At 29.3% G+C, this 24127-nt stretch overlaps 1 protein-coding gene across 2 annotated transcripts in view; it reads left to right on the top strand.

Annotated features, from left to right (window-relative positions):
• dachs (unconventional myosin-IXb-like dachs) overlaps window positions 1-24127 on the top strand; it is a 100011-nt gene that overhangs the window by 29665 nt on the left and 46219 nt on the right. For both annotated transcript variants that reach the window (XM_075293786.1, XM_075293787.1), the window contains exons 2-4: window positions 11241-12043; window positions 12521-12638; window positions 15701-16347. In XM_075293786.1, coding sequence (XP_075149901.1) covers window positions 11241-12043; window positions 12521-12638; window positions 15701-16347 — 1568 coding nt within the window. The remainder of the gene's footprint in view (window positions 1-11240; window positions 12044-12520; window positions 12639-15700; window positions 16348-24127) is intronic.

Here is a 24127-nt window from a genome sequence, read left to right as displayed (position 1 = left end):
CATTTTATTTCTATAGAAAATTTGGCAAAATATTATTTCAATCGAAAATTTTATCAAAATTTTATTTCTTTCGAAATTTTTGTGAAAATTTTATTTCTATCGAAATTTTTGTCAAAATTGTATTCCTAAGAAAATTTTGTCAAAATTTTATTTCTATTGAAACTTTTGTCAACATTTTATTTCTATAGAAAATTTTGTCAAAATTGTATTTCTATGGAAAATGTCGTCAACAATTTTTTTCTATACAGAATCTTCTAAAAAATTTATTTCTATAGAAAATTTTGTAAAAATGTTTTTTTCTATAGAAAATTTTGTTACAAAATTTATTTATTTTATATTTATTCTTATAAGTAAATTATAAGCATAAATGAGGATAAAGCTATGACATCGAAGGTCTTAATTTTTAAATTATTACAGATTTTATACAGCAGAGCCTTTTTTCTTTATTTCTTAAAAAAAACGTGTCAAAAATGTGTTGGTGATTTTTGTCAGGAATTAAAATTTAAAGTGAGGATTTTTGGGGACGAAAACATCATAATTTGGGATGTGTGTGAAGATAAATTCGAATTTGAAATTTGCAGCAAAAACTCATTTTACAATTTGCGCTTTTCACAAATAATTTTCTAATGAAGACTTTCGTGGGTATAAAAGCTGATCTCAACCCCTTTCCAATGAATCTAGTCTCTATACCGCACGCGGCTTAGTTTTTGAATAATAAGCAAAATACTAAAAATCCAAATTAGAAAAATATTTTTGGTGGTGGTTTGTGTCTTGGCTAAGCTTTTGCTGCAAATTTCAAATTCGAGTTTATCTTCAAAATTTTATTTCTATAGAAAATTTTGTCAAAATTGTATTTCTATAGAAAATTTTGTCAAAATTTTATTTCTATAGACGAGGGCCAGAAAATACTGATCAGAAAGCATCATAGTCATGTAACACGTTATAATACGTAACCTTCCCATATCTTTTCTCTCGCCATAATTGTATGTCGGATATAAGTCGGTCCCATCGATCCTGCCATTTATCTCTGGTCTGTGGCCGGATGTCCGGTATTAAGTCTGTCGCGCCATTTTATTTGTCCGCGAAAACCTTTTGTCTCTCAATCACCTATTGGGATCGTTCATGTTATTACTAACGATGCTTCTCTTGACTTCTAGGTATTTATAGTCAACAATTGTTTTTGTAGCGTGGTACTACGGTATTTGTTTTATTCGAAAAGTACCAAAAAAAGTACAAAAGTATCAACTTAATCACGCCGGATAATCATTATGCACAATCATTAATTAAATTTTTGTTTTTGTACTGGTCAAAGGATGCCAGTACGAAAATCGAACTCAAAATCTTTTATAACTTTTCTTTCTAATATACAGCAAAAAAGACAAAACTATGATGATGTTTGCAAACCACTGCAATTGGAATGGTTCATATCCATGTCATGTTGCTGGCCTGACTTTGATGGTGGTGTTCTCTCTTTTGTCTGTTGTCCGTACGTTTTTCGGTCAATATATTCGACCTATGGAAACAGGTTTCCATAGCTGGCTTAATACTCCGCTATACCTGTGGTCAATCTGTTTGTTTATCGAATGAACGTTTTGCTGATTACTTTGTTCAAGCCATGTGTGGTGATGGTAATATTTGCAATATCTCATGAGTTTTTTTATTTCGTTTTTATAGCCTGAGAAAATTAGAATTTCTTTTGAAATTAAGGCTTCTCCACCATTTCTCATAGTTATAAATCTACGATTTAGAAAGTTATTAATGATGTGATTCTTTTGTTTACTTTCAACGATGATTTCCATATCTAATATGGTCAGAATTGAAAAGAAATAGAATCTAACACACACATTGAACGGAAATAAAATTTTGAAAAAATTTTCTAAAGAAATAACATTTTGACAAAATTTTCTAAAGAAATAACATTTTGACAAAATTTTCTAAAAAAATAAAATGTTGACAAAATTTTCTATAGAAATAAAATTATGACAAAATTTTCTTTAGAAATAGAATTTTAACAAAATTTTCTATAAAAATGAAATGTTGACACAATTTTCTATAGAAATACAATTTTGACACAATTTTCTATAGAAATAAAATTTTAACATAATTTTCTATAGAAATAAAATGTTGACAAAATTTTTTATAGAAATAAAATGTTGAAATAAAATTTTGACAAAATTTCCTACAGAAATAAAATGTTGACAAAATTTTCTATAGAAATAAAACGTTGGCACAGTTTTCTATAGAAATAAAATTTTGACAAAATTTTCTATAGAAATAACATTTTGACAAAATTATCTATAGAAATAAAATTTTAACAAAATTTTCCAGAAATAAAATGTTGACAAAATTCTCTATAGAAATAAAATTTTGACAAAACTTTCTATAGAAATAAAATTTTGACAAAATTTTCTATAGAAAAAAAAATGTTAACAAAATTTTCTATAGAAACAAAATTTTGACAAAATTTTCTATAGAAATAAAATGTTGACACAGTTTTCTATAGAAATAAAATTTTGACAAAATTTCCTATAGAAATAACATTTTGACAAAATTATCTATAGAAATAAAATTTTAACAAAATTTTCCATAGAAATAAAATGTTGACAAAATTTTCTATAGAAATAAAATTTTGACACAATTTTCTATAGAAATAAAATTTTGACAAAATTCTCTATAAAAATAAAATTTTCTATAGAAATAAAATTTTGACAAAATTTTCTATAGAAATAAAATTTTGACAAAATTCTCTATAGAAATAAAATTTTGACAACATTTTCTATAGAAATAAAATTTTGACAAAATTTTCTATAGAAATAAAATTTCGACAAAATTTTCTATAGAAATAAAATTTTGACAAAATTTTCTATAGAAAAAAAATGTTAACAAAATTTTCTATAGAAACAAAATGTTGACAAAATTTTCTATAGAAATAAAATGTTGACACAGTTTTCTATAGAAATAAAATTTTGACAAAATTTCCTACAGAAAACAAAAGTTGAACAAAATTTGTTATAGAAATAGAATTTAGACAAATTTTTCTATAGAAATAAAATGTTGACATAATTTTCTATAGAAATAAAATTTTGACAAAATTTTCTATAGAAAAAAAAAAAATGACAAAAATTTCTATAGAAATAAAATGTTGACAAATGTCGTCATAGAAATAAAATTTTGACAAAATTTCCTATAGATATAAAAGTTTGATAAAATTTTCTATAGAAATAAAAATTTGACAATATTTTCTATTGAAATAAAATTTTAACAAAATTTTCTATAGAAAAAAATGTTGACACAATTTTCTATAGAAATATAATTTTGACAAAATTTTCTATAGAAATAAAAATTTGACAATATTTTCTATAGAAATAAAATTTTAACATAATTTTCTATAGAAAAAAATGTTGACACAATTTTCTATAGAAATAAAATTTTGACAAAATTTTCTATAGAAATAAAATTTTGACATAATTTTCTATAGAAATAAAATTTTGACAAAATTTTCTATAGAAAAAAAATTGGCAAAAATTTCTATAGAAATAAAATGTTGACGACATTTGCCATAGAAATAAAATTTTGACAAAATTTCCTATAGATATAAAAGTTTGATAAAATTTTCTATAGAAATAAAATTTTGACAAAATTTCCCTCAGAAATAAGATTGTGACAAAATTTGTTATAAAAATAATATCCTGACAAAAATTTCTATGGAAATAAAATTATGACGACATTTGCCATATAAATAAAATGTTGACACACTTTTCTGTAGAAATAAAATTTTGACAAAATTTCCTCTAGATATAAAATTTTCACAAAATTTGCTATAGAAATAGAATTTTAACAAAATTTGTTATAGAAATATAATTTTGACAAAATTCTCTATAGAAATAACATTTTGACAAAATTCTCTATAGAAATAAAATTTTGACAAAATTTTCTATAGAAATAAAATTTTGACAAAATTTTCTATAGCAAAAAAAATGTTAACAACATTTTCTATAGAAATAAAATGTTGAAAAAATTTTCTGTAGAAATAAAATGTTGACACAGTTTTCTATAGAAATAAAATTTTGACAAAATTTTCGCCAAAAATAAAATTTTGACAAAATTTTCGACAAAAATAAAATTTTGACAAAATTTCCTACTAAAATAAAATTTTTACAAAATGTCCTACAGAAATGAAATTTTGACAAAGTATTCTACAGATACATCTGGCGTTTTCTTTTCAATGGCTCTATTAACCAAGTTCCTTAATCTATATCTGTCCATAAAGCTCGAATAATAATTGTATAATTAGATATAATGCATTTGGACGTCAATTGCCTGTTTCGGTATCAGGCTAACATGTAATATAATTCTACAGAAATAAAATTTTGACACAGTTTTCTATGGAAATAAAATTTTGACAAAATTTCCCATAGAAATAAAATGTTGACACAGTTTTCTATAGAAATAAAATTTTGACAAAATTTCCTACAGAAATAAAATTTTGGCAAAATTTCCCAAAGAAATAAAATTTTGACAAAATTTGTTATAGAAATAATATCCTGACAAAATTTTCTATGGAAATAAAATATTGACCACATTTGCCATAGAAATAGAATGTTGACACAGTTTTCTGTAGAAATAAAATTTCCTACAGAATTAAAATTTTACAAAATTTGCTATAGAAATAGAATTTTAACAAAATTTGTTATAGAAATAAAATTTTGACAAAATTTTCTATAGAAATAAAATTTTGACAAAATTTTCTATAGAAATAAAATTTTGACAAAATTTTCTATAGAAATAAAATTTTGACAAAATTTTCTATAGAAAAAAAATGTTAACAAAATTTTCTATAGAAATAAAATTTTGACAAAATTATCTATAGAAATAAATTTTTGACAAAATTCTCTATAGAAATAAAATTTTGACAAAATTTTCTATAGAAATAAAATTTTGAAAATTTTTTCTATAGAAATAAAATTTTGACAAAATTTTCTATAGAAATAAAATTTTGTTAATATTTTTTTTTTCTATAGAAAATTTTGTCAAAATTTTATTTCTATAGAAAATTTTGTCAAAATTTTATTTCTATATAAAATGTTGACAAAATTTTCTATAGAAATAAAATGTTGACACAGTTTTCTATAGAAATAAAATTTTGACAAAATTTGTTACAGAAATAAAATTTTTACAAAATGTCCTACAGAAATAAAATTTTGACAAAGTATTCTACAGAAGTAAAATTTTGACACAGTTTTCTATGGAAATAAAATTTTGACAAAATTTCCCACAGAAATAAAATATTGACACAGTTTTCTGTAGAAATAAAATGTTGACAAAATCTCCTACAGAAATAAAATTTTAAAAAATTTGCTATAGAAATAGAATTTTAACAAAATTTGTTATAGAAATAAAATTTTGACAAAATTTTCTATAGAAATAAAATGTTGACAAAATTTTCTATAGAAATAATATCCTTACAAAATTTTCTATGGAAATAAAATGTTCGCAAAATTTTCTATAGAAATAAAATTTTCGCAAAATTTTCTATAGAAACAAAATTTGTTTACCCATGTAGATCATAGAAAATTGATTAACTATGGAATATTACATTACATTCAATCATAACCATAATAATTTGCTTGCACAAAAACTCTTAACCACTATTTCCCCATTGTATTGTGGCATGACAAATTAAATCGGTAAATAATGAAAAACCTTTTGAAATTGATATTTATTCAAAATTTTGTTCTTCCAAGATAAAAACATCTTAATTAATAATAAAATGTAAATTTTATTATTAATATCTTTATTCATTAGCATCATTTGGCCACCAGCAATTTTTAGCCTGTAGGGTTTTCTGTTTCATTCTCATATTTTGTGTTTTTTTTTGTATTAATCTGGTTTTTCAAGCCCAAATGCCAAATAGGCGTCGTTATGGCATGAACAGAAACAGCTGAAATTGTAATTTTACAAAAAACAAGAGACATCACAAAAAATTTTGTATATACAGACTTGGGACGAAGAATGACTTCAAAAGGAAATACCATTGATGATAATGACCACAAAACTTGAGTGAGCAATATTCAAAAACATTAATGGATAGTTTTTGCAAAAAAAAAAGAGGTTCAACAGGGTCCAATTAGGAGTTGATGGTAATTACTAGAGTTTCTCACAGAGATGGGCAGGTGATTGTTAGCTTTTGATTGGTACTTAAGTGCTACATAATGAACCTGCGCTAAAAAGAACAGAGTAATCGTTTAGCAGGAATGTCTAAATTAGGGATTGTAATCAGAATCAAAATGCCGACTTTTCGACCTTTCACCTTTTGTTTTAAATTTTTAAATTTTGGCTTTTATAGTTTTCGAACTTTTTTGAAATTTGGAAAATTCCATTTTTTCAACTTTTTGAAAGTTTGGAAGAGACGACTTTTTGATTTTTTTTTTAAATTTTGTAACGTCGACTATTTTTTTTTTGTGAGGTACGGCTAAACCGTATAATTTTAATTTTTATACGTATGAATGCCGTTTAGAATAAATTTTAATACGATATCCTTCTGTTCACATACTCTTACTGTTACCACAAAGATATTCTTCTACCTTGCGCCAGGGTATACCGCCTACGGCCCCACGTGGTCCTCGTATCCATGTGAATTTTTTCCTGCGGAAAAAATCTCCAAATTGGGGATATGTTTTCGCGAATGAGTTGGGAACGTGGTGATTTGGTGGAGAATTTCTATAAATTTGGGGATATTTCTGGGGATTTTTTCGAGCAATCGATACAGCTAAATGTGTTTGGGAGTCTCAATATATGGCTTGGAAAAAAGTGGACGCACTTCACCTCAAGAGAAAAGTGACCACTGTGGCCAAATGGAAAAAGATGGGGTTCCAGATTTATATGTGAAAGATAGATCTTTTAGTGCTCTATCCGATGGTAAAAACGGATACAGCTAAATGTGTTTGGGAGTCTCAATATATGGCTTGGAAAAAAGTGGACGCACTGCTCCTGGAGAGAAAAGTGACCACTGTGGCCAAATGGAAAAAGATGGGGTTCCAGATTTATATGTGAAAGATAGATCTTTTAGTGCTCTATCCGATGGTAAAAACGGATACAGCTAAATGTGTTTGGGAGTCTCAATATATGGCTTGGAAAAAAGTGGACGCACTTCACCTCAAGAGAAAAGTGACCACTGTGGCCAAATGGAAAAAGATGGGGTTCCAGATTTATATGTGAAAGATAGATCTTTTAGTGCTCTATCCGATGGTAAAAACGGATACAGCTAAATGTGTTTGGGAGTCTCAATATATGGCTTGGAAAAAAGTGGACGCACTGCTCCTGGAGAGAAAAGTGACCACTGTGGCCAAATGGAAAAAGATGGGGTTCCAGATTTATATGTGAAAGATAGATCTTTTAGTGCTCTATCCGATGGTAAAAACGGATACAGCTAAATGTGTTTGGGAGTCACAATATATGGCTTTGAATAACGGTTTATATGGGGGCTAATATATAATTATGATATGATACTGATATGGACTAATTTGTTCATGATGGTTGGGGACCACACACTAATTTCTCGTACTAAATTTTAACCGTATCTGAAATTTGGTGTTTCACAAGGCTGCGGAAATCAAATCTGGGCATCGGTTTATATAATGGCTATACCTAAATGTGGTCAGATATGGCCCATTTGCAATACCATCCGGCCTACATGAATAACAACTACTTACGCCAAGTTTCAAGTCGATAACTTGTTTTGTTCAGAAGTTAGTGTGATTTCACCATACGGAGATAGGTAGATCGACCGCACATTTCACGACGACCTAGAATATATAGACTTTATAGGGTCTGAAACCAATATTTCGATGTGTTAAAACCGGAATAACGAAGTAATGGCGAAAGGTACACCCAGAGAAGGAATATGATCACCTCAACCATGTTTTAAGAGCAACATGTTATTTTTGGGTGGTGACCATGTAACATGGTTTTCGCAACCATGTTATCTTCTCGGAGATCATGTATCTGATTCCGGCAAGCAGGTTATATTTGACGAGAAAATAACATTTTAGTGACAAACATGTTACATGGTCACCATACAAAAATAACATGTTGCTCTTGAAACATGTTTGAGGTGATCATATTCCTGCTCTGCGTGTATAAAAACACAAATTATTTGAATTACTTGATTTCTTCGGAACTTGTTAATTAATATTCTATTTGAATTAAAAATTTTACTGATTTTGGTCGAAATATTCTAGACCTCGCTTTACGTGGCAGATACGTTAAGTTTTAAGTTTTTAATTGAGGAAGTTATTTGTTTTTTGTTCCAATTTTAATTTATTTATAATTAATTGTCGGTTAGATGAATTAATATTCTTATAATCTTACAAAAGTTTAAATTTTTCATAAATTTGCGATTTTAATTATAGTTTGATTTTTCTTTAGATTTGCGTCAAAATTTTATTAAAAAATATGTAGTACGCTGATAAAAATATTTGCGATTTTAATTATAGTTTGACTTTCCTTTAGATTTACGTCAAAGTTTTATTCAAAAATGTGTAGTACACTTAAAAAAAATATTTACGTGATATTAAAGGTTACGCAACCTAAATTTTAGGATACGAAATTTACAAAATATTAAGGACAAATTTCTTTAAAATAATGAAATTTTAGTTAAAAGTTTATAATATTAGCTTCAAAAATTTTTTCATTAAATTTAGGACACAAATTTTGTAAATTTGCGTCCGTCCGTTAAAGTCGCATGTCTTTGAACTAATGCAAATTTTCCTTAATGTAAAGAAACGAATTTTTTATTTGAAGATATTGTCCTTAAATTAACTGAAATATTGAAACTTTAGGTTTAAGGTTAAAACGCTTCAAATATAGGCTAAGTCTTATTTTAAGGATTTAACGTCTTTGGTTTAAAGTTTTTAGATATACAATTTGGATTTTTTAACTGGCAATTGTTTGTACGTGAGTACTTTTATTAATAAACCGCGAAAAGAAAATGAAAATTTGATAAATGAGATTTCTTTATTTTAAAGAAACCGCATCTTTGGCTCGAAATCAATAACAAAATACTTAAGGGAAGGTCAACATCTTTGGATCCAAGTAATCTTTTTTTGAGTGTATGTATGTTTATTTCCGAGAAAAATTTTGTTTATTGAATTAAAGTGTTAAAAAACATTCACTCATTTTGTTTACAATATTTTTGAATTTTATTAAAAAGTTAATTTTTTAAATGATTGCGTTTTCAATTTAAAATATTTTAGTTATATTTCTGTGAATGGAACCCCATCTTTTCTATTTTTCTCTATGATCAGTGCCCCCATTTTTTTCCAACCCATATATTGAGACTCCCAAACACATTTAACTGTATCCGTTTTTACCATCGGATAGAGCACTAAAAGATCTATCTTTCACATATAAATCTGGAACCCCATCTTTTTCCATTTGGCCACAGTGGTCACTTTTCTCTCTGTTTCGTATATGCAACATTACTCCGATTCGGAAGATTTCTGGCAAAAGGTTTTCATTCCAATCGAAAGCTATCGTTTTAGTTTATCTTTGGTTAAAATTTGGCTTTTCTATCTCTTCCCGTTTGGCCAATTTGTGCCAATTTCTACGGAGGATTATATCGCAAAAAAAAAATTATTCGTATATAACTCATTTTTTCACATATAGGTGGCGCTTATTTCTATAAGAAATTTTGTCATTTTCTATAGAAAATTTTATTTCTCTACAAAATTTTCTCGAAATTTTATTTTGCCAAAATTTTATTTCCATAGAAAATCTTGTAAAATTCTATTTCTGTAGCAAATTTTGTCAACATTTTATTTCTGTAGGAAATTTAGTAAAAATTTTATTTTTATAGAAAATTTTGTCAACATTTTATGTCCATAGAAGATTTTGTCAAAATTTTATTTAGGAATTTTAGGAATTTTTGTCAATATTTTATTTTATCAAAGTTTTATTTCTATAAAAAAATTTTGTCAACATTTTATTTCTCTAGAAAATTTTGTCAAAATTTTGTTTCTATAGCAAATTTTGTTAAAATTCTATTTCTGTAGAAAATTTTGTCAAAAATTTATTTCTACACAAAATCTTCTCAACATTTTTTCAAATTTTAATTTTTCTAGAAAATATTGTCTAAATTTTATTTCTGGGAAATTTTGTCAAAATTTTATTTCTATAGGAAATTTTGTCAAATTTTATTTCTATAAGAAATTTTGTCAAACTTTTATTTACGTAGGAAATTTTTGTAAAAAATTTAATTTCTATAAATTTTTTTTTTAACTTGTAATCATATTGAAAATTTTATCAAAAGTGTATTTCTATAGAAAATTTGTTCAAAATTTTATTTCTAACATATAGAAAATTCTGTCCAAATTTTATTTCTATAGAAAATTTTGTCAACATTTTATGTTTATGGAAAATTTTGTCAAAATTTTATTTCTATAGAAAATTTTGTCAAAATTTTATTTCTACAAAAAATCTTCTCAAAAATTTTTTATATAAAAAATTTTGTCAAAATTTTATTTCTCTACAAAATTTTCTGGAAATTTTATTTCCATAGAAAATTTTGTAAAATTCTATTTCTATAGCAAATTTTATCACAATTTTATTTCTGTAGGAAATTTTGTGAAAATTTCGTTTCTATAGAAAATTTTGTCAAAATTTTATTTCCATAGAAAATTTTGTCAGAATTTTATTTCTATAAGAAATTTTGTCAAAATTTCATTTCTATAGAAAATGTTGTCAACATTTTATTTCCATAGAAAATGTTGTCAACATTTTATTTCTATAGTAAATTTTGTCAAATTTTATTTTCTCTAGAAAAGTTTGTCTAAATTTTATTTCTATAGGAAATTTTGTCAAAATTTTATTTCTATAGGAATCTTTGTCAAATTTTGTTTCTATAAGAAATTTTGTCAAACTTTTATTTATGTAGGAATTTTTTGTCAAAAATTGAATTTCTATAGGAAATTTTGTCAAAATTTTATTTCTATAGATTTTTTTTTAAATTGTATTTCTTTAGAAAATTTGGTCAAAATTTTATTTCTATAGAAAATTTTATCAAAATTTTATTTATACAGAAAACTTGAAATGAAAAATAATTTTCAAATTTGCCTTTTTATTCAAACAATTTACAAATATTTTTCATATGCTCGTGTGTGTGTATTAATATTAATCGCGTAATTCTTAAACTCAATAGAAATTTGTTCTAAAAAACTTAGTTGTGTATTCTTATCTTACAGACGCCTCATCTTCCAATGAGGCGGTGCATCTCCAGCAACGACTCAAAAGTCTCAGTACCGAATTAGTCACGCTGCGAAATCGTTTGCATGTGGGCCAAGGCCAGGGTACAATTGCCGCCAGTGGCAATAATGTACAGCAAGCCAATGGTAGTAGTACACTGTCACAGCAATCACAACAAATACAACAACAACAACAGTTGGGTCCCATAACTACGGCTTTGGAATTGAGTGCGTCAAGTCCGAATTTGAATAATATCAACCAGAGTAGCAACAACAACAACAATAATAATAGTAGCCATAGTAATAATAATAACAACAACAACAGCAGCAATAGTTTTAATAATTTCGCCAATACAAATGGCAGTAACAGCAATCTAGTACAACAACAGCAGCATCAATTGCAACAAACACAATTGCATCAAACGCCTTCGCAACAATCATTGCAAGCACAGCAACAGCATGGTCCAATATTTCCCACTTTGATTAATAACAATAACAACAACAATAGCACCAATCTAACTAATAGTAATCATAATAATAACAACAGCAACATCAACAACAACAACAACAATACCACCAGTAATTGTAGTAATAATAATATTAACAATCTAACAACAACCACAACTAACACTGCCCACCACCTTCATCATAATCATCATCAGCAACAACAACAACAATCATTACAAATATCTCAGCAACAAGCACAACATAATAATAACAATCATCACCATTCAGCAACACCATCATCGTCATCAGCTACAACAACGCCATCAGCAACAGTTATTAACAACAGTAATAACAAAGTAAGTACTCGCTAATCTATAAAAGATTACAACAAATGAAGAGAGAGAGAGAGAGCGAGAGCTGATAGAGAATGGTAATTAGTGGCAATGTATACTAGCATAATAACACATGTGTGGGTCAGCCATGCTCACGTATAGTAAGAGCAAAGCTAACCTATGACTTACTTGATAAACACAAATGTTACAATTCAAGTCTATTTCAAATCCTTTTATTAGTTACAAGTTATTATAAAATTGCCACTAGTTACACATATATTCAGTTAGTTCAATGTCTCAATGCAAATTTACTAAATTATTAAAACAAAAACATAACCAAGAATTAATAGGTATTTAATGGTTATCTGTTATTTGGTATTCTGGTCTACAAACTGGCATTGAGAAATTGTCTGCTAAAGACTTTACTAATCTTTATTTTTTTTATAATTTATTTTGCCTTGCTTTTTTTCTGTTTTTTTTTTGGTATTTATTTTACTGTAGAATTTGCATACATTCAGTCATACGTTGCCACATAATTCAACATCTGGTACATCCGGGGTAGTTTCTTCACGTAATACATCCATACCACATCCTTTACCACATCAGATCAATGAAAAAGGTAATTTCTATTTTTGTGAGATCTATGACGTTGTATATGTAAGGCAATTTTTATTTATTTAATATGAAGGTTGATACTATGTTCGGTTTTCGAGTTGAAAAGTATTTTCTTGGCTTTTGCTTTTTATTTTAAATAGTCGAAATTATAAAGGAAACCAAATAAATTTATTTCTATAGAGAATTTTCTCAAAATTTTATTTCTATAGGAAATTTTCTCAAAATTTTATTTCTATAGACACTTTCTTAAAATTTTATTTCAATAGAAAATTTTATCAAAATTTTATTTCAATAGAAAATTTTCTCAAAATTTTGTTTCAATAGAAAGTTTTCTCAAAATTTTATTTCAATACAAAATTTTCTCAAAATTTTATTTCTATAGAAAACTCTGTCAAAATTTTATTTCTATAGAAAATGTTGTCAAAATTTCATTTCTATAGAAAATGTTGTCAAAATTTTATTTCTATAGAAGATTTTTTTAAAATTTTTATTTCTATACAAAATTTTCTCAAAATTTTATTTCGATACAAAATTTTGTTAACACTTTATTACTAAGAAAATTTTGTCAAAACTTTATTTCTATAGAAAATTTTGTCAAAATTTTATTTCTATAGAAAACTTTGTCAAAACTTTGTTTCTATAAAAAATTTTGTCAAAATTTTATTTCTATAGAAAATTTTTTCAAAATTGTATTTTTATAGACAATTTTGTAAAAATTTGATTTCCATAGGAAATTTTGTTGTAGATAATATTTTGTCAAAAATTTTATTTCTGTAGAAAATTTTGTCAAAATTTTATATTTGTCAAAAAATTATTTCTATAGAAAATTTCGTAAAAATTTTATTTCCATAGAAAATTTTGTCAAAATTCTATTTTTAAAAAAATTTTGTTAAACTTCTATTTCTATATAAAATTTTGTCAAAATGTTATTTCTATACAAAAATTTGCCAAAATTCTATTTCTATAATGAATTTTGTTAAACTTTTTTCTGTAGGAAATTTTGTCAAAATTTTATTTCGATACAAAATTTCCTCAAAATTTTATTACTATGGAAAATTTTGTCAAAACTTTGTTTCTATAGAAAATTTTGTCAAAATTTTATTTCTGTAGAAAATTTTCTCAAAATTGTATTTTTATAGACAAGTTCGTAAAAATTTGATTTCCATAGGAAATTTTGTCAAAAATTTTAATTCTACAGAAAATTTTGTCAAATTTTTCTTCCTATATACAATTTTATCAAAATTTTATTTCTACAAAATGTTTATAAAAATTTTATTGGTATAGAAACTTTTCTCAAAATTTTATTTCTATAGAAAATGTTGTCAAAATTTTATTTCTATAGAAAATGCTGTCAAAATTTTATTTCTATAGAAGATTTTTTAAAATTTCTATTTCTATAGAAAATTTTCTCAAAATTTTATTTCGATACAAAATTTTCTCAAAATTTTGTCATAACTTTGTTTCTATAGAAAATTTTGTGAAAATTTTATTTCTACAGAAAACTCTGTCAATATTTTATTTCTATAGAAATTTGAGTCCAAATCCTATTTCTATTGTAATTTTTTTAAACATTTATTTTATAAGAAATGCTGTCAAAATTTTATTTCTATAGAAGTTTTTTAAAATTTCTATTTCTATAGAAAATTTTATTTCGATACAAAATTTTCTCATAATTTTATTACTATGGAAAATTTTGTCAAAACTTTGTTTCTATAGATTTTATTTCGATACAAAATTTTATTTCTACAAAATGGTTATAAAAATTTTATTTTTATTGCTATAGAAACTTTTCTCAAAAATTTATTTCTATAGAAAACTCTGTTAAAATTTTCTTTCTACAGAAAATGCTGTCAAAATATTATTTCTATAGAAGATTTTTTAAAATTTCTATAGAAAATTTTCTCAAAATTTTATTACTATGGAAAATTTTGTCAAAACTTTGTTTCTATAGAAAAATTTGCCAACATTTTATTTCTATAGAAAATTTTGTAAAAATTTTGCTTATGTTACTTCTATTGAACATTTTATTTCTATAGAAAATTTAGTCAAATTTTTATTTCTATAGAAAATTTAGTCAAATTTTTATTTCTATAGAAAATTTTCTCAAAATTTTATTTCTATAGAAAATTTTAATTCTACCGAAAATTTTGTCAAAATTTTATTTCTATATACAATTTTGTCAACATTTTATTTCTATAAAAAAATTTTGTCAAAATTTTATTTCTATATACAATTTTTCAAAATTTTATTTTTATAGAAAGTTGTGTCAAAATTTTATTTCTACAAAATGTTTGTAAAAATTTTATTTCTATAGAAAATCTTGTAAACATTTTATTTCTATAGAAAATTTTGTCAAAATTTTATTCCTATAGAAAAGTTTGTAATTTTTTTTATGAAAAATTTTGTCAAAGTATTATATCTAAAGAAAGTTTAAACTAAATTTTATATCTGTAGCAAATTTAAACAAAATTTTATTTCTCTAGAAAATTTTGTCAAAATTAAAAATTTTGTCAAAATTTTATTTCCATAGAAAATTTTGTCAAAATTTTATTTCTATAGTAAATTTTGTAAAAACTTTATTTCTATTTACAATTTTTTGTCAAAATTTTATTTCCATAGAAAATGTTTGTCAAAATTTGATTTCTATAGAAAATGTTTAAACAAAATTTTATTTCTCTAGAAAATTTTGTCAAAATTTTATTTCCAAAGAAAATTTTGTCAAAATTTTATTTCTACAGAAAATTTTGTAAAAACTTTATTTCTATGGACAATTTTTTGTCAAAATTTTATTTCCATAGAAAATTTTTGTCAAAATTTGATTTCTTATATTTCATGTTATCCTGATACCGAAACAGGCAATTGACGTCCAAATGCATTATATCTAATTATACAATTATTTTTCGAGCTTTATGGACAGATACAGATAATAATTGTATAATTAAAAATTTGATTTCTATAGAAAATGTGCACATTTGCAAAGTATTTTAAGATCTTTACCATCACAGTTTATTCTTTCTTAATATAGCAAACGAAAATATATTCATATCCATTCCCTGTTCATTTCAGCTGCAACTGCTACGTCATCTTCGGCAAACCAAAATTTCATGGATTCCATTGTAATGCCAGTTTTATCCACACCACCCCATGCTACAACATCGATGAACCACAATTCCAATACATTGCCTATGCGATCATCGGGACATACAAATCATCATCAACAGCAGCATCATTTAACACAGCAATCACACCTGCATCAGCCACAACATCACCATGGGGCTCAACAGCAACAGCCACAGTATCAACAACAGTCACAACACCATCCGTCACAGCATCAGTCACATCGAGAGGTGTCACATCAGTTGCCATTTGTACCCATACAAAAGCATTTAAATCCCTGCCATGGTATCAATACCTTGCCAATATCATTTTCCAACTCCCACTCACGTTCGACCAGTACCCTGCACAATAGTCATCTAAATCGTTCAAATCAGTATGTAAACCAAGTGCATACGTCGACAAATGGGAATAGTGGTTATGGTGGGGGTTCTGGCATTGGAATGCTTGGCATGGGTGGAATGCAGGGTATGTTTCCACCAACAAATCAATCGAAGCAACCCTATGAGATGGATGATTTGATACATTTATCGGGACCCTTGACTGAGGATGCAGTGATGCGAACTCTACAGGCACGATTCCATGAGAATTGCTATTTTGTAAGTATCTATTTGATATATTGAAGAAAAATTCGTTTTTATGGGACATAGAGATTCTCGAGCTATTTGCTATGTCCAAATTGATTTCATTAACTCATGCATATATGTAGATTTTCGCTTGGAATATAAAATGGAGGATTTTTGGATCTGCATAAGATTCTGTATCTATATGAACCATTTACTTCGATTTCTAAAGGATATATACAGCTGTTACTTTAGAAGTTGGTACGTTGGAATTTTCTTCCGGCATTGCGTCAGGCATTTGCCGATCAAAGTGAGAACCCAGTTTTACACAAAAAAAGTCGCACAAAAACACAAAAAAAAAACACAAAAAAAATCTAAACTAAGAGAGATTTTTCTTGAATGTATGAAGTCATGTTTTTACCAAGTCGTTCAAATTCTAACTGTCACTATTTATTCGATCTACGTTATCTCTTTCGTTCACCAGTGGTGCGACTCTTTCGGGTGCAAATATCATCATCTTTAAGGCCTATTCTTATCATCACTCATTTGAAACACAATGTGTTATGGTCGATTATAATGTCATTTAAAGGACATTCATTGCCATCAGAATTTCGATACTCCTACGGTACGGTTTGTTCCATATCTACTTGATTTGTTCGTAACCTTCCGAAAACACCCAACGTCTACGCCATAGGTCATCATGTTTGACATGAATTCTGTAAAGATTTGACTACAGCGGAGGAAAAATGTCCGCAATGGTATTATTCGTTGCACGAACGCCCTCCTTAGCTCATCTGCTTCTTCATTGCCCATTATTCCAGAGTGCCCAGGAACCCAGCGCAGAGTTACATTATGCTATTCAGTGAGAAACCCAAGCTTTCTACAACAGCGGCTGACCTTATGTCTAAATTTCCCAAGGCCTTTATAACTGATTGATTGTCGATGAGGAAGCTGATAACGTTTCTGAATAACATCCTCATCAACAGCGACTCAGCGGGTTTTGTGATTGCAGAAATTCCTGACTGAGGGATACTGCAATCGCTATCTATCGTATACGAGTCTAGTATTCCTAGGCCACTGCAATAAGCTACCAGTTCACTCGTCCATTTTACATCCATATTCCGAAAAGTACCCTCCTTTCTTCCATACTTGATATAATATATTTCGGCTTATCGTGGTCGCCAAATAGTCAGTCTCTCTATGCCTGCAAACAGTGCTTTTCAGTGTATCTAAGTTTTTAAGTCTCACAAGTGTCACCTCCTCCACACGCAGAGAAGGAATATGACCACCTCAAACATGTTTTAAGAGCAAAATTTTATTTTTGTATGGTGACCATGTAACATGTTTGTCACTAAAATGTTATTTTCTCGTCAAATATAACCTGCTTGCCGAAATCAGATACATGATTTCCGAGAATATAACATGGTTGCGAAAACCATGTTACATGGTCACCACATTTTGCTCATAACATTTTGCTTTTAAAACTTGTTTGAGGTGGTCATCTTCCTTCTCTGGGTGCACATTGTTTATGTGCAAATCTAGGGGAAGTGATTTTGGTGATTCGCGATTGTCGACCAAACGTGGCAGCCATATGTAGCCACAGGTCTTATAACTGCAGTAAAAATCCAATTAAAGAGAGGAAGGTTGCATTCCCCACTATTCCTCGACTAATTTTTAATACGAGTATAATGCCGCATACGTCTTCTTATGCGTTCTGCGGGATTTTCTATCCAGTTCAGTTTGGAGTCCAAGAGAACTCGCAAGTATCGTGCTGATTTCGAGAGACTCAATCATAATAGACTAAATGGTCTAAACAATAATAGACTAAATGGTCTAAACAAGTCCGAAAAATCGGGTTGCCACTACACCTAACCTAACCTTGAATTCAGGAGCTTTGTATCCAATGATCTGTTTTCTCCTAGTGAAGAGTACTTGCTCTGTTTTTCCCAAGTCCACACCCAATCCTCTGGTCCAGCCAGGAAGTTTACCGATACCAATATTACGATATCATCCGCGTACGCCCCTACCATGATGCGTTTGCTATTCAGGCCAATTAAAACTTCGTTTACAATCAATAGCTATAGCAAGGGTGATGTTACACCGCCTTGCGGTCTTATCCTTCCTTATGGAGTTTGCCAGTTCAACTATGTTAAGCTCAATGACAAGGGACCTCCTTTTTATAGCCGAGTCCGGACGGCGTTCCACATTGCAATGAAACCGCTTAGAGAAGCTTTGCAACACTCAGAAATGTCACCAGCATTACTGAGGTGGGATAATCCACTGCTGAAAAACTGTTTGGTGTTTGGTCGAAACTGGGTTCGAACCCACGACCCTGTGTATGCAAGGCGGGCATACTAACCATTGCACCAAGGTGGCTCCCTGTTTTTCCAGTGTTCACACCCAATCCTCTGGTCTACTCTGATAGCGTTACTCAACTGATACTGTAAAACCTCACTCACATCATCTGAGATTGCAGCCAGGAAGTTTACGATACCAAAATTACGATGTCATCCAAGTACGCTCCTACCATATGATGGTTAGGTTAGGTTAACCTAACCTAACCTACCATATGATGCTTTTGCCGATCAAGCCAATTAAAACTTAATTTACCATCAATAGCCATAGTAAGGGTGATGTTACGCCGCTTTGTGGCCATGCCTTTGTGGTCTTATCCTTCCTTATGGAGTTGAACCTCTGTGTTCCTATGAAGTAACATTACCGATCCACTTTATAGTAAAATCTTCCAACCATTCTCCTCTAATACCAGTACTACCCGATCAATTCTTCTATTATTATATATTTATACAATATCCTTTCTATGACCTTTAACAAGAAGGATGATAGACCTATGGATCTAAAATCCTTCGGCTGTTCCATACACTCCAAGCTTCCTAGCTTTTTGCAAAAAAAAAAACACCTTAACTTTCTGGCAGACCTTTGGTATGTATCGAAAACGCAATGAGGTCCCCATTAACTTCACATATGTTTCGTTCAGAAGATCGAAAGACTCCTGAAGCATACATGGTTATACTCTGTCCAAGGCTCGAGATTTGTATGGATAAAAACTGTCCATTGATCATTATATGCTCTCTTTGGTTACAATACTTAATATTCCCTTCATTGCTCCACAGTATTCTCTAAAATCGTAAATATCTAGTGTCTCGCTGATTTCACATTCAGGGAAAATGTGTTTTTAATAAACGGTCTATATTCTCCTCTGTTGATGCGGTTCTGTTTCCATCGTTGTTCTGCAAGTTTTCACTAAACATAGTTTGTTTGGACGAAATTTTACGTATTTACACAAATTTACACTTTATTCCGTTTCGCCAATTCCTTTTCTCATTTCGTGGGCGATTTTGATCTAAAGGTAGTGGCCCTTATTGGGTATTCCTGATTTGGACCATATATCCCATAAACGTAGACATGATAAATATCGTTCATCGATCGATCTCTCATTTTCAATTATCGAGCATTTTCAATTCTCGAGCATGCCGAATTAGAAATTTTGCTTATTTTATGATTTTTGTTGAGGCGGCGATTTTCTCATCAATTTCCCATATTGAGTTTTAAGCTTTGAAAAATGTTTGATAACGTATTGAATATAAGCATTTCTGGAATGCTTGTGTTCATTGGGACTTTTAGAGAGTTTATTTTCTTTTATTGCTCAATGCAACATTTGTATGAGGTATCCAGAACATTATCAGCAGTGCATACAGAGAGAATGAAAACACAAGAGGACGAAAAGTTATTTTCTGCGAAGAATACAAATGTCAACCGTATAGATGTCGCACAATGCGTGTTGCTTTGGTATTACCGACGTCGCCGTCGAAGCGCTGTTTTGATAAATTCTTTATAAAGTCATCGGCAGTCATAATTTCAAATTGTCTGCCAAAAAATTTAATGGAATGAAAACTTTTATAACAAGTATATACGGCCGTAAGTTCGGCCAGGCCGAAGCTTATGTACCCTCCACCATGGATTGCGTAGAAACTTCTTCAAAAGACTTTCATCCACAATCGAATTACTTGGGTTGCGGTAAGACCGATGTCAAGGTCTCTAAAAACCTCCTAACACCGTCTTCTAAATTGTAAGTTAGTTGGTTTATATTAAGCTAAAACAAGTAAGGAAAGTCTAAAGTCGGGCGGGGCCGACTATATTATACCCTGCACCACTTTGTAGATCTAAATTTTTGATACCATATCACATCCGTCAATTGTGTTGGGTGCTATATATAAAGGTTTGTCCCAAATACATACATTTAAATATCACTCGATTTGGACAGAATTTGATAGACTTTTACAAAATCTATAGACTCAAAATTTAAGTTGGCTAATGCACTAGGGTGGAACACAATTTTAGCAAAAAATATGGGAAACATTTAAATCTGAAGCAATTTTAAGGAAACTTCGCAAAAGTTTATTTATGATTTATCGCTCGATATATATGTATTAGAAGTTTAGGAAAATTAGAGTCATTTTTACAACTTTTCGACTAAGCAGTGGCGATTTTACAAGGAAAATGTTGGTATTTTGACCATTTTTGTCGAAATCAGAAAAACATATATATGAGAGCTATATCTAAATCTGAACCGATTTCAATCAAATTTGGCACACATGACTATATTACTAATTGTACTCCTGGTGCAAAATTTCAACCAAATTGGGCCAAAACTCTGGCTTCTGGGGTCATATAAGTTCATATCGGGCGAAAAGTATATATGGAAGCTATATCTAAATCTGAACCGATTTCAATCAAATTTTGCACACTTGACTATACGACTAAGTGTTATGTTTGTACAAATTCAAGCAAATCGGTATAAAACTCTGGCTGCTGGGTCCATATTAGTGCATATCGGGCGAAAGATATATATGGGAGCTATATCTAAATCTGAACCGATTTCTTCCAAAATCAATAGGGTTCTTTTCTGACCCAAGTTAGCAACATGTGCCCAATTTGAAGGCGATTGGACTTAAATTGCGACCTAGACTTTGATCACAAAAATGTGTTCACAGACAGACGGACGGACGGACAGACGGACATGGTTATATCGACTCAGGGACCTACCATGAGCATTATTGCCAAAGACACCATGTGTCTATCTCGTCTGCTTCTGGGTGTTACAAACATATGCACTAACTTATAATACCCTGTTCCACAGTGTGGCGCAGGGTATAAAAAGGCCAATTAAATGCGTATATAATTCCGTTTGACAAAATTTTCTATAGAAATACAATTTTGACAAAATTTTCTATAGAAATAAAATTTTGACAACATTTTCTATAGAAATAAAATTTTGACAAAATTTTCTACAGACATAAATTCTATAGAAATAAATTTTTGACAAAATTTTCTATAAAAAAAACTGGGTAAAGTTTTCTATAGAAATGAAATTTTGACAAAATTTTCATAGAAATGAAATAAAGAATTAAAATTTTGACCAAATTTTCTATAGAAATAAAATTTTGGCAAAATTTTCAATAGAAATAAAATTTTTAAAAAATTTTCTATAGAAATAAAACTTTGACAAAATGTATATTGAAATAAAATTTTGACAAAATTTTCTATAGAAATAAAATTCTGACAAAATTTTCTATAGAAATAAAATTTTGACAAAATTTTCTATAGAATTAAAATTTTGACCAAATTTTCTATAAAAAAAAAATTTTAAAAAAAAAATCTATAGAAATAAAATTTTGGCAAAATTTTCAATAGAAATAAAATTTTTAAAAAATTTTCTATAGAAATAAAACTTTTACAAAATGTATATAGAAATAAAAATTTGGCAAAATTTTCTATAGAAATAAAATTCTGACAAAATTTTCTATTGAAATAAAATTTTGACCAAATTTTCTATAGAAATAAAATTTTGATGGATTATTTTTGGCTCGAGTGGACCGATATGGACCAATTTTGGCAGGTTGTTAGCGGCCATATACTAACACCTCGTACCAAATTTAAACCGGATCGGATGAATTTTGCTCTTACAAGAGGCTCCGGAGGTCAAATCTGGGGATCGGTTTATATGCGGGCTATATATAATTATGGACCGATTTCGACCAATTTTTGCATGGGTATTTGAGACCATATACTAACACCACGTACCAAATTTCAACTGAATCAAATGAATTTTGGTCTTCCAAGAGGCTCCGGAGGTCAAATCTGGTGATCGGCTTATATGGGGGCTATATATAATTATGGACCCATGTAGACCAATTTTTGCATGGTTGTTAGAAACCATATACTCACACCATGTACCAAATTTCAGCCGGATCGGATGAAATTTGGTTCTCTTAGAGGCTCCTCAAGCCAAATCGGGGGATCGGTTTATATGGGGGCTATATATATTATGGACCGATTTCGACCAATTTTTGCATGGGCGTTTGAGGCCATATATTAACACCTCGTATTAAATTCCAACTGAATCAGATGAATATTGCTCTTCCAAGAGGCTCCGGGGTTCAAATCTGGGGATCGCTTTATATGGGGGCTATATATAATTATGGACCGATATGGACCAATTATTGCGTGGTTGTTAGAGACCGTATACTAACACCATGTACCAAATTTCAGCCGGATCGGATGAAATTTGGTTCTCTTAGAGGCTCCTCAAGCCAAATCGGGGGATCGGTTTATATGGGGACTATATATAATTATGGACCGATTTCGACCAATTTTTGCATGGGCGTTTGAGGCCATATATTAACACCTCGTCCTAAATTCCAACTGAATCAGATGAATTTTGTTCTTCCAAGAGGCTCCGGGGGTCAAATATGGGGATCGGTTTATATGGGGGCTGCATATAATTATGGACCGATATGGATCAATTTTTGCTTGGGTGTTAGAGACCCTATACTAACACCATGTATCAAATTTCAGGCGGATCTGATGAAATTTGCTTCTCTTAGAGGCTCCGCAAGCCAAATCTGGAGATCGGTTTATATGGGAGCTATCGGTTTATATGGGAGCCACCGTGGTGCAATAGTTAGCATGCCCGCCTTGCATACACAAGGTCGTGGGTTCGATTCCTGCTTCGACCGAACACCAAAAAGTTTTTCAGCGGTGGATTATCCCACCTCAGTAATGCTGGTGACATTTCTGAGGGTTTCAAAGCTTCTCTAAGTGGTTTCACTGCAATGTGGAACGCCGTTCGGACTCGGCTATAAAAAGGAGGTCCCTTGTCATTGAGCTTAACATGGAATCGGGCAGCACTCAGTGATAAGAGAGAAGTTCACCAATGTGGTATCACAATGGACTGAATAGTCTAAGTGAGCCTGATACATCGGGCTGCCACTTAACCTAACCTAACCTATATGGGAGCTATACGTAAAAGTGGACCGATATGGCCCATTTGCAATACCATGTGACCTACATCAATAACAACTACTTGTGCCAAGTTTCAAGTCGATAGCTTGTTTCGTTCGGAAGTTAGCATGATTTCAACAGACGGACGGACGGACGTGCTTAGATCGACTCAGAATTTCACCACGACCCCGAATATATACTTTATGGGGTCTTAAATCAATATTTCTATGTGTTAAAAACGGAATGACAAAGTTAATATACCTCCCATCCTGTGATGGAGGGTATAATAATATCTCAATTAAAAACAAGTATAAACGGCCGTAAGTTCGGCCAGGCCGAAGCTTATGTACCCTCCACCATGGATTGCGTAGAAACTTCTACTGAAGACTGTCATCCACAATCGAATTACTTGTGTTGCGGTAACACTTGCCGATGGCAAGGTATAAAATGTTGACAACATTTTCTATAGAAGTAAAATTTGGAAAAAAATTTGTATAGAAATAAAATTTTGAAA

The sequence above is a fragment of the Haematobia irritans genome, chromosome 2, assembly GCF_050003625.1.
Source record: "Haematobia irritans isolate KBUSLIRL chromosome 2, ASM5000362v1, whole genome shotgun sequence".
NCBI lineage: Eukaryota > Metazoa > Arthropoda > Insecta > Diptera > Muscidae > Haematobia > Haematobia irritans.
Note: the sequence above shows the minus strand (reverse complement) of the source record. Positions and strands in the feature narration are given on the sequence as shown.